We start from the raw sequence: 13714 nt of genomic DNA on the forward strand, positions 1-13714 counted from the left end.
AGTGTAAACAATTCATCACACACAAATGTGTTACATATCAATTTTAGTTATTCCTTAACTGTTACAAATGATCTGTATGAGTAACTAAGTTATTTACAAACTTTTCAGCAGTTCTAAGTTTCAACTGCTCATGTACCAAGGTGTAGCACAGTATTTTAACTGTTCCTCGCTGTTACAAAGGACGCATACTATTCATGTGCAAATCTTTTTGTAGACTATTAAGTTTGAAAAGAATCTACTGCTAAAGGATGCTTAAAAGTGACAACAAAATGAGTGTTATTGCAACATTTTAGATTGGATAGATAAATTAGATATATAGAGTAATAGACTTACACTGTGTAGCCTGTGTAGCCAGCTCCCACAAACCCACAAACACTGCCACTTGTTTTCTGTAAAGGACCTGGCCAATACTGGAAACATGTCAATGCTGGGGATTGAAAATCTCTGTGGTGGTAGGTCTGCCCTGACTGTAAATAATTTGTAAATGTTTATTCACATAAAAACAAATTATTTATGAATTATCTGACAATACTTAATTCATAAAACATAATTGCTTATAATCGCTTTTAATAGTTCACAAGTGAGTCATATCAAATCATTAATCATAACCTAATGATTTGTTCATGAATATTTCATAATTGACTAAACTTATAGATGACTTACAACATATTTGTGATATGTTAACATGGCATTAATTAATAATTTACAAAGGTATATTAATGTTTTGGTCATGATTAGTTCATCATTAATGTCTTATACATGACTTCCTACTGATGGTTATTATGAAGTGTTACCCATTTTTCATTACAATAAAAGGGCTCATTTAAGTATAGAACATCTTAGATGTGATTAAACATGGTATATGTTTAAATGTGTATAAATGCCTAAATGGCCAGGCACCACCAGAATGTTCCCAAATTCGTAGATCTGGTTCTTCTGGATCTAACTCCTTACTTCTGGGTGTGGGTCAAGAGCTGGAGCTGACCAGATGATGTCAGATTAGTTTTAATAAACAAGTGTAAACACTTTTTTTTTTGGATGTGTGAAGGTATTTCATATTTTAGTAAATGTACTATTTGTATAATGAGTAATACCTCAAATGAAATCACACACATCATAATTGTCATTTAAGGCAGTAATGTATCAGAGGCTCAGCAGTCTTTATTATCAAGATTTAAGATGACCAGGACCACTATGGAAATAAGTTCTATTAACTTTTTCTCCAGTGTCATGCCTCAATTATGCATAACACCTTGATCTGTCATAGATGGGATGACTTTGTTTTTTGAGTTCCCATGTGCCCCATGTTGGACTAAACCTGTGGGTTTGCTCACACTCTCCATTCAAGTGTATGAGTATTTTTCTGTGTCCAGCTGCAGGTACTTATTGTCTCTACACACCTGACAGTACACATTTCTATCAAACTTTAACCAGGCCATGTGGGTTAAAAGTCTTTACTTTTCTAAAATATAGACTTGATGAAAATTAGGAAATTAATTTGTTTTCCACACAAACTCATGAAGAGTTTTCAGTTTACTAATTGAAATTCAAGTGACTGGGCCCAAAACTTGAATGACACAGGTGAGAGCAAGACAGACATGTCTCACCCTGCAGAAAATTCTCAAACTTTCAAAATAAAAGCGCACCACACTTGTAAGAAATATCCCTCATTTTTAAAAAGCAAAATGATCTGATCCTGACGGACCAGAGTGCGAGGTCCCGAACAACGCTGCTTGCAGCCTTAATTTCTTCTTCTTCTCTTTATTTCTTGTCATACGAATATCTGAATAAGTGTGTGATCTGTATCACCTAAACCCATATGATGAAACATTTACTCGGTGTGAACCACTGAACTCCTACCACATCTGCCAGGCACATCACCAAACATCCTGAATCTGAGATGAATTATTTTTAATCAAGGTGAAACTGTGCCTCTTGACTTTTTATTTTTACAAAAGGGTATGCCGGTGATCCGTGAAGATCTTTGTTCACTCCTGCCGTGTTACGTCTCTCTGTATGCCCTCTGAGTCAGTGTGGTCAGGAAACAGAAGCTGAAATGGAACTGCAGCACGTCGCAAACTTTGGACCAGAAGTGGCCAGTGAGTCGCTGGAACAGCCGGTACTGGGCGAGCCAGTGATCCAGCAGCTTCAGGATCACGAACCCGGCGCATGACAGCACGGCCAGCAGGAGAGATCTCCGCGAGCGGCCGTCTCCGTGCACCAGCTGCACACGGAGTCCCTTGTACAGCGCAAGGGCGACATGACAGCCCAGTGCTACCTCGAAACCCCGCTGGTGCGCCAGCGCCAGGCCGTAGCTGAGGATGGAGCACAGTTCAAGGGCTGCAGCGTGCGACGCGCGCCACTTCTCCGGCCCGCATTCAATGAAGGTGATCCACACCGGAACCCAAGCGAAGATCGGTAAGGTAAACCACTGGTCGAGCACGGCGGGAGCGCGCCGCAGCATTGCCAGGCGCGCCCACTGCACAGGTGCGTAAAAGAGCGCCATCAGTGCGAAAACTTCCCTCATATACCGACTCTGAGTGGATTCTTTGACGCCCCTGCGCCGTAGCAGCCAGTAAAGTCCCATGTAGATATAAGCCAGGTTAACCAGGCAGTTAAAGGGCATCGTGAGGAAACCGGGCAGATAATCAACCGTCTTCTCTGCATAGTGCTCATAAGACAAGTCCACCTCAACTTCGTCGAACAGGTTGGTGTTCGCCAAGGCGACACACAGCACAAACGGCACCGACACGTGAAGCAGCGCTGACTTCATGACTGCTGTTGTTTTTGGAAAGGTTATCCTACAGCAAAGTAAATTCTGGATTTTTTTTCTTCTTCTTCTCAATTTGTAATGGCAGTTGGGGTAATGTTGCATTACCGCCATCTACTGGATTTAAACTAAAATATCCACTGAAAATAATAATAACCCCTTCCCACCCATTTCCCATTCTGCTATAACTTATCTAGTTTTCACGAGTTTGAGAAACCAAAAGCTTCTCTCAACAGCTGCTGCACACCTTCTCAACAGCTGCTGCACACATCCAGCACCTTCTTTCAAACCCTGAATCTTCATTCCAACCATGTAGGTTACTTCTTCATGTTCATTCTCACTATGACTCGATGAATCAACTTTCTTTTTCATTCTCTTCACTGAGGCTCTCCCGCTTCTAACTTCAAAATTATCATCATCTATTTCCCTTGTTCTCTCTCAGTTTTCCCTGGTTTAAGCTTCACATTCTGAAATGTTTAAGTTTCCTGAAAGAGTGAGATCAAAAGTCAGAGCTGTTGTTGCTATTCCAGGTTTCAAAATCACATGGTAGAAAATTAAGTGTTTCCTGTCCCACCCTCTCTATTGAGTGTCATGACATACAGCATCATACCAATATACTGTAAAGGCTTCAGTATATTTATTGAACAAAATTTAACAGAAGTTACAGAATTTCAAAATATTGACCAAATTCTCTTCAATGTTTCATGGAAGAAAAAAACAAATCCACTTTCACAAAGTGTGACAGCCAAGAATCTTGGTGTTACTTTTGATCCTAGCCTCTTTTTGATAAGAAAATAAAAGAAATTTCTAAGACTGCCTTTTTTCACTTACATAGCTAAAAATGGTATTTCCTGTCCATGGCTGATGCAGAGACTCTAATGCACGGCTTTGTTTCATCCAGACTTTATTACTGTAATGTTTTGTTTTCAGGCCTGCCACATACTAGAACTACAAGTCTTCAGATGGTTCAAAATGCTGCAGCTAGAAATTTATCTAAAATTAAAGCTGCAAGCAGCGATGAACAGGCCCTTGCACCTCGTGTGTCAGAGGGAGCGCCAGCATTGGTATCACTATTGGAGGTCTGTTCAAATGGTTCTGAATTGTCAGGATTATCATACACCCTGAGAATGGATAAAATATTATTTCCTGTGTGCAGTATGTGGTGCTGGAGATGACATACTAGAAATTGTGTATATATTTGATGGTCTATGTGTCTTTTAGGCTTCACTTCCTGTTGCTAGTAGACAATACTACATAAGTGAAATATTAATGTAGCAATACATTTACCAGAAGGCAACTGATATGGATGTACATTTTCATGAATATTGGAAATTGCATTTAGGAGGTACAGACAGGTGACACAAAACTAACATAAAGTTTTAGGCCACCATGTGCCACCAGAACAGTTTCAATGCGCCTTGGCAATGTTTCTACAAGTCTGTGGAACTCTACTGGAGGGATCAAAACCATTCTTCCAAAAGATATTCCCTCATTTGATGTTTTGATGGTGGTGGTGGAGAGTGCTATCTAATGTGTCGGTCCAAAATGTCCCATAGGTTTTCAATTGGGTTGAGATCTGGTGACTGCGAAGGCCATAGCATATGATTCACACCATTTTCACACTTATCAAAGCATTCAGTGACCCCTTATGTCCTATGGATAGGGGCATTGTCATCCTGGAGGAGACCACTCCTATCAGGATAGAAATGTGTCATCATAGGATAAAGGTGAACACTCAGAACAATTTTGTATTGATTTGGAGTAACCCTTCCCTCTAAAGGGACAAGTGAACCTAAATCATGCCAGCAAAACATCCCCCACAGCATAACATAGCCACCGGATCCCCTCACTATAGTGGTCAAAGCATTCAGACCTGTACCAGTTTTCCTATAAATTTTCACTCGTCTGTAACTACTGCTTCCTGTGTCCACTATGTGGTGCTAGAGAACACCGACTAACTATGCATCATGTTGCTGTATATCATGAGCAGACCACACCATGTAAATTTCATGCAAATTGGATGATGTTTGTCACATAAGGCTTACTTCCTGTTGTCAGTAGGTGGCACTATGACTAAATATTGACATGTGGATGTGTTCAGGCCCGGGCTTTTATCAAAAATGAGAAATTTGGGGCAGATTGGACGATGTAAAGTGGAGTTACAACAACTTCCTGTTTAATGCCCCAAACATGTTTTGGGCAAAATTGTCCAGCATGCCATGCCACGGGCGTTCCATGAAATATAACAAGTTTCGCAATTTAGCATCACAAAGGTCTTAAGATATCACCTACCAAATTTGAATTTGATTGGGTTAAATCTCTAGGAGGAGTTTGTTAAAGTACAAAGCCTGTCTGTGCAAATTTGATTAAAAATGGCTTACTTCCTTTTGGACTAAGAGTATCACTCCAATAGGCTTTTTTTTAAAGTCTGATGTGAGATGTTACATCTGCCTACCAAATGTCATACATCTACATCAAATTTAAAGGTGGGGGCTTTGACTTTGAAATATTCTAGGGGGCACCCTTGAGCCAGTTTGCCACACCCAAATCCAAGACCCATATCAGATATCAAGTTACACCACTACTGATACATGTGCAAAGTTTTGTGAGTTTTCGAGCACCCCTAATACCTTAAAAAGCCAGGCCCAAGCACATTGTGATACTAATTGAAATATTTACTAGTTCGAACATAGGTGCAAATTGTTGTGAGTTTTCACGCATCCTAAAGGCCTTAAACATGCTTGTAAAATGAAAATTGACTCATGAAATCCAAAATGGCTGACTTCCTGTTGGGCGAAGAAATTTGAAAAAAATATTTTTTATGTCAAGATTGATGACAGCAACTAGCCCACCGAATTTCATGCACATCAAAGAAACTTTGTTCCAAAATGGCCCTGCATTTGGGGGCGCAATGGAGCCCACTGGCCACACCCGAGCCCAGTCACTACAGAACTTTGCAATTTTCACCAGTTCTGACGTGTGTGCCAATTTTCATGACTTTTCAGGTATCCTAAGCCCCTCAAAAATTCAATGACGTACTATAACAATAATAATAATAATAGTAATAATAATAATAATAATAATAATAATCCCTTCAAAAACAATAGCTCCTCGCACTTTCAGTATCAGGGACCGCTGGGCCCCTGGGCACTTTCGTGCTTGGGACCTAACAAGAAGATATGACCATATTACACCAACTCTAGCCTCCCTTTATTGTCTCCCTATCCATGTTAGATCAGACTTTAAAGTGCTTCTGATGACTTATAAAATCCTAAATGGGCATGCTCCTTCATACCTGTCTGATCTCCTTAAATCAATTCAATTTAGCATTTCATACGTAATTATAGATGGTTAAATTCTTTTTTACTATGTTGCTACAATATAGATAAAATAAAACTATCATTATTCTATCTGCTAGCTTGATGTTTGATACCCTATACAAACACAACTTCTCTCCACATTAGTGCATAATATGGACCAACAGGGATATTTTATATTTAAGCAGATCTATGGTTTAATGACAGTTTATTTTGCTGTGTCAATTATTTGATAGCAGGAGGTTTCCTTTTAATTATGATGAGGTTATTTTCTCATAACATATCTGTGACTTCAAAAGAATTTGCCACTATCCATGATGTAATCCCCTCTGGTTTGGTAATACAGGCTAACATTACAGGATATAAACTTTATACTGTTCCTTCTCTAGACCCAGCAGAAACAGGTATTGACAATACTTGCATTTCTTCTTCTCAAAATGTAAACAGAAAGATCCACTCACTCTTTCGGAGAGAAGTTGTTTTTGTGCCTAATGTAACTTGCTTCTGCAACAACTTTGTTAACTATATTTGTTAGAAAAAAGTCTGGTCTCTTTCAGGAAAAATGTTTTGTTATTAACAAAGCCAAATGGTCACACAAAATTATCCCTCACTGTTTGTAAATTATTTTTCAAATGTTAAACCATGTTTACCTGCATACAGTCATACATTCATATACACTGGTGTGACTTCTCATTATCATGATAAGAAAGCTTTCAAAACATGTGGAAGCATAGGTCTTTGAACACATGTACCTGCCCAATCCTGCTATTACATCATAATAGAGCTCATCAGTGATTTTATTTTTAACCAGCTATGGTGATTCCATTTGAGGTAAAGGGGCCCCTTGTGTCATTGTATTGGTAGATTTGAAATGCATTACTATTTCTCTTAACAGCTATTTGCCCAATCTAGGCGGTCCTATAGAAAAGTTCATTGTAGTCTCATTGCACTGACTTACTTGATGGCAAGCTTTAAGTATTTCCTGCTTTCTTACAGTGCAGACACTTTTCTGCTTGCTCTCGTCTCTGCTTGCATTTTTCTGCTGATATTCTTGTTTTTCTTCTGCGATAAACTAGGAGCAGCAGCTCCTGGATATTTATAAATCACTGGGACTATTTTTTTGTAGATATAGCAGGCTATTTGCTATATTTCAACATTTTTATGACCTCCTCAGTACTATGAGTGAGGCCTACCGGCAGCACAAGCCTGTACTGCAGTGACTGGAAACGTGGCACTTAGCTAAAGCTAATTAGCAGCAAGATGCCTCCCTTCTCCACGGATGACTACCACAGTCGTCTGTGGAGATGTATTGCCCTTGAAGCGGCTAATCTTTTCAGGAGTGTAAGAGAATCTATGGATAATTTTAAAATTACAAATTTTGTATCTTGCATTGATAAAACCTTTTTGTGCGTCTGTAAGCAATAGGGACCAGTGATCATCATCTATCGTAATTCCAAGATCTCGCCCCCATTTCTCTTTGACCAAGTTTGTATTAGCCTTATTATTTGCCATTAATAAGTCATAAGTCAATGAAATATGTTTGCCATTAATTTTTTGGGTTAGCGGGGATTCCAGTTGAGAAAGCCTTGGTCTTTTTAAGGACCCACAAAGTTGTGACTGTATAAAATGTTGCAGTTGTAAATATCTATAAAAATGTGTGGCTGGTATTTGGTAGGAGTCTTTCAATTGCTGAAATGACATTAGCGTCTCACCATCATACAGGTCATCAAGCTTAATTATATTTTTCTGGGCCCATACTTTAAATCCATGGTCTTTTTGGACAAATTCTAAAGAGGAGTTGGACATTATAGGAGTGAGTGGGGATAAAGAAGTGTCTTATCCTAAGTAATGATTAATCTTGTCCCAAATTTTTATTGAATTAATTATTATTGGGTTATCTGTGTATTTCTTTACAATTTTATTATCAAAGTAATATGGGATGTGCGATAGGTCATCCATAGCTAGGATATGGCTTTCTATTTGTGTCCAAGAGGGGGTTTCGTCCCTCCTCTCTCTACTGGTAAGCACAGAGTAGATCTTTTAATTCTTGAGATTTTGTTACTCTAAATAAACTTCCCCACTATTTTATTGTATTTGTTAAAAAAAAGATTTTGGAAAATCTGTTGGTAATGACTGAAATAAGTACACAACAAGTCTAGGGAGTATGTTCATTTTGATAACGTTTACTCTGCCTATAAGGCTTAAATGAAGGGTTATCCATCTTGACAGGTCTTTCTCAATTTTTTGTAATAGGGGTAGGTAATTAAGTTTATATAAGTTGTTAAGGTTACTGTCTGTCAAGATTCCTAAGTATTTAATCTTGAGTTTGGTCTGAAAAGGTGGGTAGGATATCAGTGTAGATTGTCCTGGTTTAGTTATTGGGAAAAGCTCACTTTTGGTCCAATTAATTTTGTAACCTGAGAAACTACTAAAATTGTCAATTAGGTTCAGTAAGGCTTTAAGCGAGGTATCAGGGTTAATTAAAAACAAAAGTAAATCATCAGCATATAGCGCAATTTTGTGTGTAGTATTTCCAATTAAGATTCCCATTATGTTAGATTCCTCTCTAATTTGTTGAGCCAGCGGTTCCAGGATGAGAGCAAAAATCAGGGGGGACAGGGGGCACCCTTGTCTTGTGCCACGTCCAACATCGAAGGGGCATGATATGATTCCATTAGGACTCACTCTAGCTCTAGGTTTATCGTATAAAAGCCTTATACAGTTAATAAAATATTTACCAAAATTAAAATGTTCCAGGACTTTGAACATATAACACCACTCAACGCAGTCAAACGCCTTCTTGGCATCTAAGTGAGACAATCACAGGTGTATCATTGGAACTACCAGCCTCTGATATTATGTAGAAAAGGCGCCTCAGATTATTCATTGAGGCTCTATTTTTTATAAAGCCAGTCTGATCTTTATGAATGAGTGAGGGAAGGTATTTTTCTAGCCTCATCGCTATTGCCTTGGCACTGAAAGCAAAGAAATAGGGCGGTATGAACCCATAAGTTCGGGGTCTTTGTCTGGCTTGCAAATTAGTGTAATAAGGGCTTCTTGAGTTGTCGGTGGCAGTATCTTGTTGTCAGTTGAGTAGCGGTACATATCTACTAAAGGTTTCATTAAATGGTGCTGGAATTTTTTATAAGATTCAGGTGTGAATCCGTCTAACCCTGGGGCTTTTCCAGACTGAAGAGACATAAGAGCTTTTAGAATTTCACTTCTGGATAGTGGTTGTTCTAAGAGAGCCTTATCAAGTTCCGGTAATTTTGGTATATTCAAGGAAGACAGGAATATCTCACATTTATCTGCGGTGTTCTCACATTCTGATGAGTATAAATTTTTGTAAAACTGTGTCATTTATCTCCTTTGGGTTGTATGTGGTAGTAGTGTCTGTTTTTTTAACTTTTTGAATCATGGAGGTAGATATTTGTTTTTTCAGCTGTCAAGCTAATAGTTTATTCCCCTGTCCCCAAATTCATAATACCTCTGTCTAGTTCTAAGTAGTGCTTTCTCTGTTTAGTAAGTGCTTGATATAGTGTATTGATTTTGTTTTCTTAAGAGTGTCTTGTATAAACCATTTAATCTTGTTTTAAAGTGTTCCTTTTCCAAGCTTCTTATCTCTGCCTCCAGTAATTCCAAATTTTTCCAAGATTCTTTTTCTCACCAATCGCAGAAGTTGTTAGTTATTTTAGCTCTGCAGCTAGCATTAGCAGCTAACTTAAACTAAGCAGTTAGCGATGGCTTCTCTCCCTCACGTTATTCTGCTCTCTCTTGCTCGGTGTGTCAAATGTTTAGTTATTCCTCTGCCTCCTTTAGTGATAGTGGTACGTGTAATAAGTGTAGTTTATTTGCAGTACTGGAGGCAAGGCTCAGTGAATTGGAAGCGCGACTCTGCACCATGGAAAAACAATCAGCAGCTAATGTAGTTAGCCAGCCCCTAGTAGCCGTTGCGGGCCGACCTAGCGTAGCTCCCACTCCCCCGGTAGTTCCCGAGCAGCCGGGAAGCCAGGGTGGCTGGGTGACTGTCCGAAGGAAGCATAGCCCTAAGCAGAAGCCCATGGTTCACCACCAACCAGTTCATGTTTCTAACAGGTTCTCCCTACTCAGTGACACACCTGCTGAGAGACAAACACTGATTATTGGCAGCTCCATAGTCAGAAACGTGAAGTTAGCAACACCAGTAGCCATAGTTAAATGTATTCCTGGGGCCAGAGTGGGCGACATTGAGTCAAATTTAAAACTGCTGGCTAAGAATAAACATAAATATGGTACGATTGTCATCCATGTCGGCGGCAACGACTCCTGATTACACCAATCGGAGGTCACCAAAATTAATGTTGAGTTGGTGTGTACATTTGCAAAAACAATGCCGGACTCCATAATTTTCTCTGGACCGCTGCCTAATCTGACCAGTGATGACATGTATAGCTGCATGTCACAATTCAACTGCTAGCTGTCGAGGTGGTGTCCAGCAAACGATGTGGGCTTCATAGATAATTGGCAGACTTTCTGGGGAAGACCTGGTCTGATTAGGAGAGACCACATACATCCTACTTTGGATGGAGCTGCTCTCATATCTAGAAATATGGCTGAGTTTATTAGTAGACCAAAACCATGACAACCCAGAGTTGAGACCAGGAAGCAGAGCTGCAGTCCTACATGCTTCTCTGTGCTTCCGTTAGAACAGTTACCCACCCAAAACCACATAGAGACTGTGTCTGTCCCCCAACCACTTAAATCAATTAAATCCAAAGTAAACAAAAGAAGAGTCATTCATAAAAATCTAGTAAAAATTAAAACCACTACTGCAATAGTACAACAAAATAAGATAATTAATGTGGACTCTTGAACATTAGATCTCTGTCATCTAAAGCTGTATTAGTAAACAATTCAATCTCAGATCATCATATTGATTTATTTTGTCTTACTGAAACCTGGCTGTGTCATGAAGAATTTTTCAGCCTAAATGAATCCACTCCCCCCAGTCATATTAATACTCATATTCCTCGAGACACTGGCCGAGGAGGAGGCGTTGCAGCCATTTTCAACTCAAGCCTAATCATCAACCCTAGATCTAAATTTAATTATAACTCATTCGAAAGCCTTGTTCTTAGTCTCTCTCAGCCAACCTGGAAAACTTTACAGCCAGTTCTATGTGTTATAGTGTACCGTCCTCCTGGCCCGTACTCTGAATTCCTATCTGAATTCTCAGAGTTTTTGTCGAATTTAGTCCTTAGTACAGATAAAGTAATTATAGTAGGTGATTTTAATATTCATGTGGACGTCGATAATGACAGTCTCAGTACTGCATTTATCTCATTATTAGACCCAATTGGCTTCTCTCAGTGTGTAAATAATCCCACTCACTGTCTTAACCACACCCTAGACCTAGTTCTGACTTATGGGATTGAAATTGAACATTTAATAATTTTTCCACAAAATCCTATTCTATCAGATCATTTTTTAATAACTTTTGAATTCCTATTACTGGATTACACACCATTAGACAAAAATGTCCTCACTAGATCTAGTCTATCTGATAGTGTAGATAAATTTAAGGAAGCAATGCCATCAGTACTGAATTCAGTGCCATGTCTCAATACTACAGAGGACTTTTATGTTAACTTTAGTCCCTCCTAAATTGATAATCTTGTTGATAGTGCTGCAGGCTCATTACGAATAACACTCGACTCCATCGCCCCCTTAAAAAGAAAGATAATAAAACATAAGAGGTTAGTTCCATGGTATAACTCCCAAACCCGCAAATTAAAGCAAACATTGCAAAAATAGGAAAGGATTTGGCGTTCCACCAAAGTGGAAGAATCTCGCTTAGTCTGGCAAGATGGTCTTAAAACATATAGGAAGGCCCTCTGTAATGCCAGAGCCGCCTATTACTCAGCATTGATAGAACAGAATAAAAACAGCCCTAGGTTCCTTTTCAGCACTTTGGCCAGGCTGACAAAGAGTCATAAGTCTATTGATCCATGTATTCCTATAGCTCTCAGTAGTAATGACTTTATGAGCTTCTTTAATAATAAAATTCTAACTATTAGAGACAAAATTAACCACCTCCTGCCCTCAACAGGCACTGTTCTCTCCCCAAACACAGGCACCTTAGAAACAGCTGTAAATCCTGACATATATTTGGACTGTTTTTCTCCGGTCGACTTTTCTGAACTAACTTCAATGATTTGTTCAGCTAAACCATCAACCTGTCTCTTAGACCCCATCCCTACTAGGTTGCTTAAGGAAGCCTTACCCTTAGTTAGCACTTCTTTACTAGATATGATCAATCTGTCTTTAGTAACATGCTATGTACCACAGTCCTTTAAAGTAGCTGTAATTAAACCTCTTCTTAAGAAGCCTACTCTTGATTCAGGCATTTTAGCCAATTATAGACCTATATCTAACCTTCCATTTCTCTCTAAGATCCTCGAGAAAGCAGTCTCTAATCAGTTATGTGACTTTCTACATAACAATAGTTTATTTGAGGATTTTCAGTCAGGATTAAGAGCGCATCATAGCACAGAGACAGCACTGGTGAAAGTCACAAATGACCTCCTTACTGCATCGGACAAAGGATTTGTCTCTATACTTGTCCTGTTAGATCTTAGTGCCGCATTCGACACAATTGACCATCAAATCCTTTTGCAGAGACTGGAACATTTAATTGGCTTTAAAGGAACTGCATTAAGCTGGTTTAAGTCCTATTTATCAGACGGATTTCAGTTTGTACATGTTAATGATGAATCCTCCGTAAAGGCAAGGGTTAGACACGGAGTTCCACAAGGTTCTATCCTTGGACCAATTCTATTCACATTGTATATGCTTCCTTTAGGTAATATTATTAGGAAACACTCCATACATTTTCATTCATATTTATCAATGAAGCCAGATGAAACCAATCAGTTAAACAAACTCCAAGCATGCCTTAAGGACATAAAGACCTGGATGACCTGCAATTTTCTACTATTAAACTCAGATAAAACTGAAGTTATTGTGCTTGGCCCTAAACACCTTAGAAACACATTATCTAATGATATAGCTACTCTGGATGGCATTACCCTGGCCTCCAGCACCACCGTAAGGAATCTGGGAGTTATCTTTGATCAGAATATGTCCTTTAACTCCCACATAAAACACATTTCAAGAAGTGCCTTTTTTCACTTACGTAATATTGGAAAAATCAGGCACATCCTGTCTCAACGAGATGCAGAAAAAATAGTCCATGCATTTGTTACTTCTAGGCTGGATTATTGCCACTCATTATTATCAGGCTTCCCTAACAAGTCTCTAAAGACTCTTTAGCTGGTCCAGAATGCAGCTGCACGTGTGCTGATTAAAACTAGAAAAAGAGATCATATTTCCCCCGTCTTAGCTTCGCTGCATTGGCTTCCAGTAAAATTAAGAATTGAATTTAAAATCCTTCTTCTCACATCCAAAGCCCCTAATGGTCAGGCACCATTATATTTTAAAGAGCTCATAGTACCCTATTTCCCCACTAGAGCACTGTGCTCCCAAAATGCAGGCTTACTGGTGGTTCCTACAGTCGCCAAAAGTAGAATGGGAGGCAGAGCCTTCAGCTATCAGGCTCCTCTCTTGTGGAACCATCTTCCAGATTCGG

The 13714-nt window shown here is 39.1% G+C and overlaps 1 protein-coding gene across 1 annotated transcript; it reads right to left on the bottom strand.

Moving 5' to 3' along the window:
- Positions 1-1929: 1929 nt before the first annotated feature.
- Positions 1930-2953, bottom strand: tmem187 (transmembrane protein 187). The gene has a single exon (XM_044346776.1). The coding sequence runs from the start codon at positions 2882-2884 to the stop codon at positions 2003-2005; it is 882 nt and encodes a 293-aa protein (XP_044202711.1). The 5' UTR covers positions 2885-2953; the 3' UTR covers positions 1930-2002.
- Between the last annotated feature and the right edge of the window lie 10761 nt (positions 2954-13714).

Source organism: Thunnus albacares, chromosome 3 (assembly GCF_914725855.1).
Source record: "Thunnus albacares chromosome 3, fThuAlb1.1, whole genome shotgun sequence".
Lineage (NCBI taxonomy): Eukaryota > Metazoa > Chordata > Actinopteri > Scombriformes > Scombridae > Thunnus > Thunnus albacares.

Excerpts from the sequence above, each read along its gene's own strand:
- tmem187 (XM_044346776.1), bottom strand. The coding sequence starts at position 2,884 with ATGGCGGTAATGCAACATTACCCCAACTGCCATTACAAATTGAGAAGA.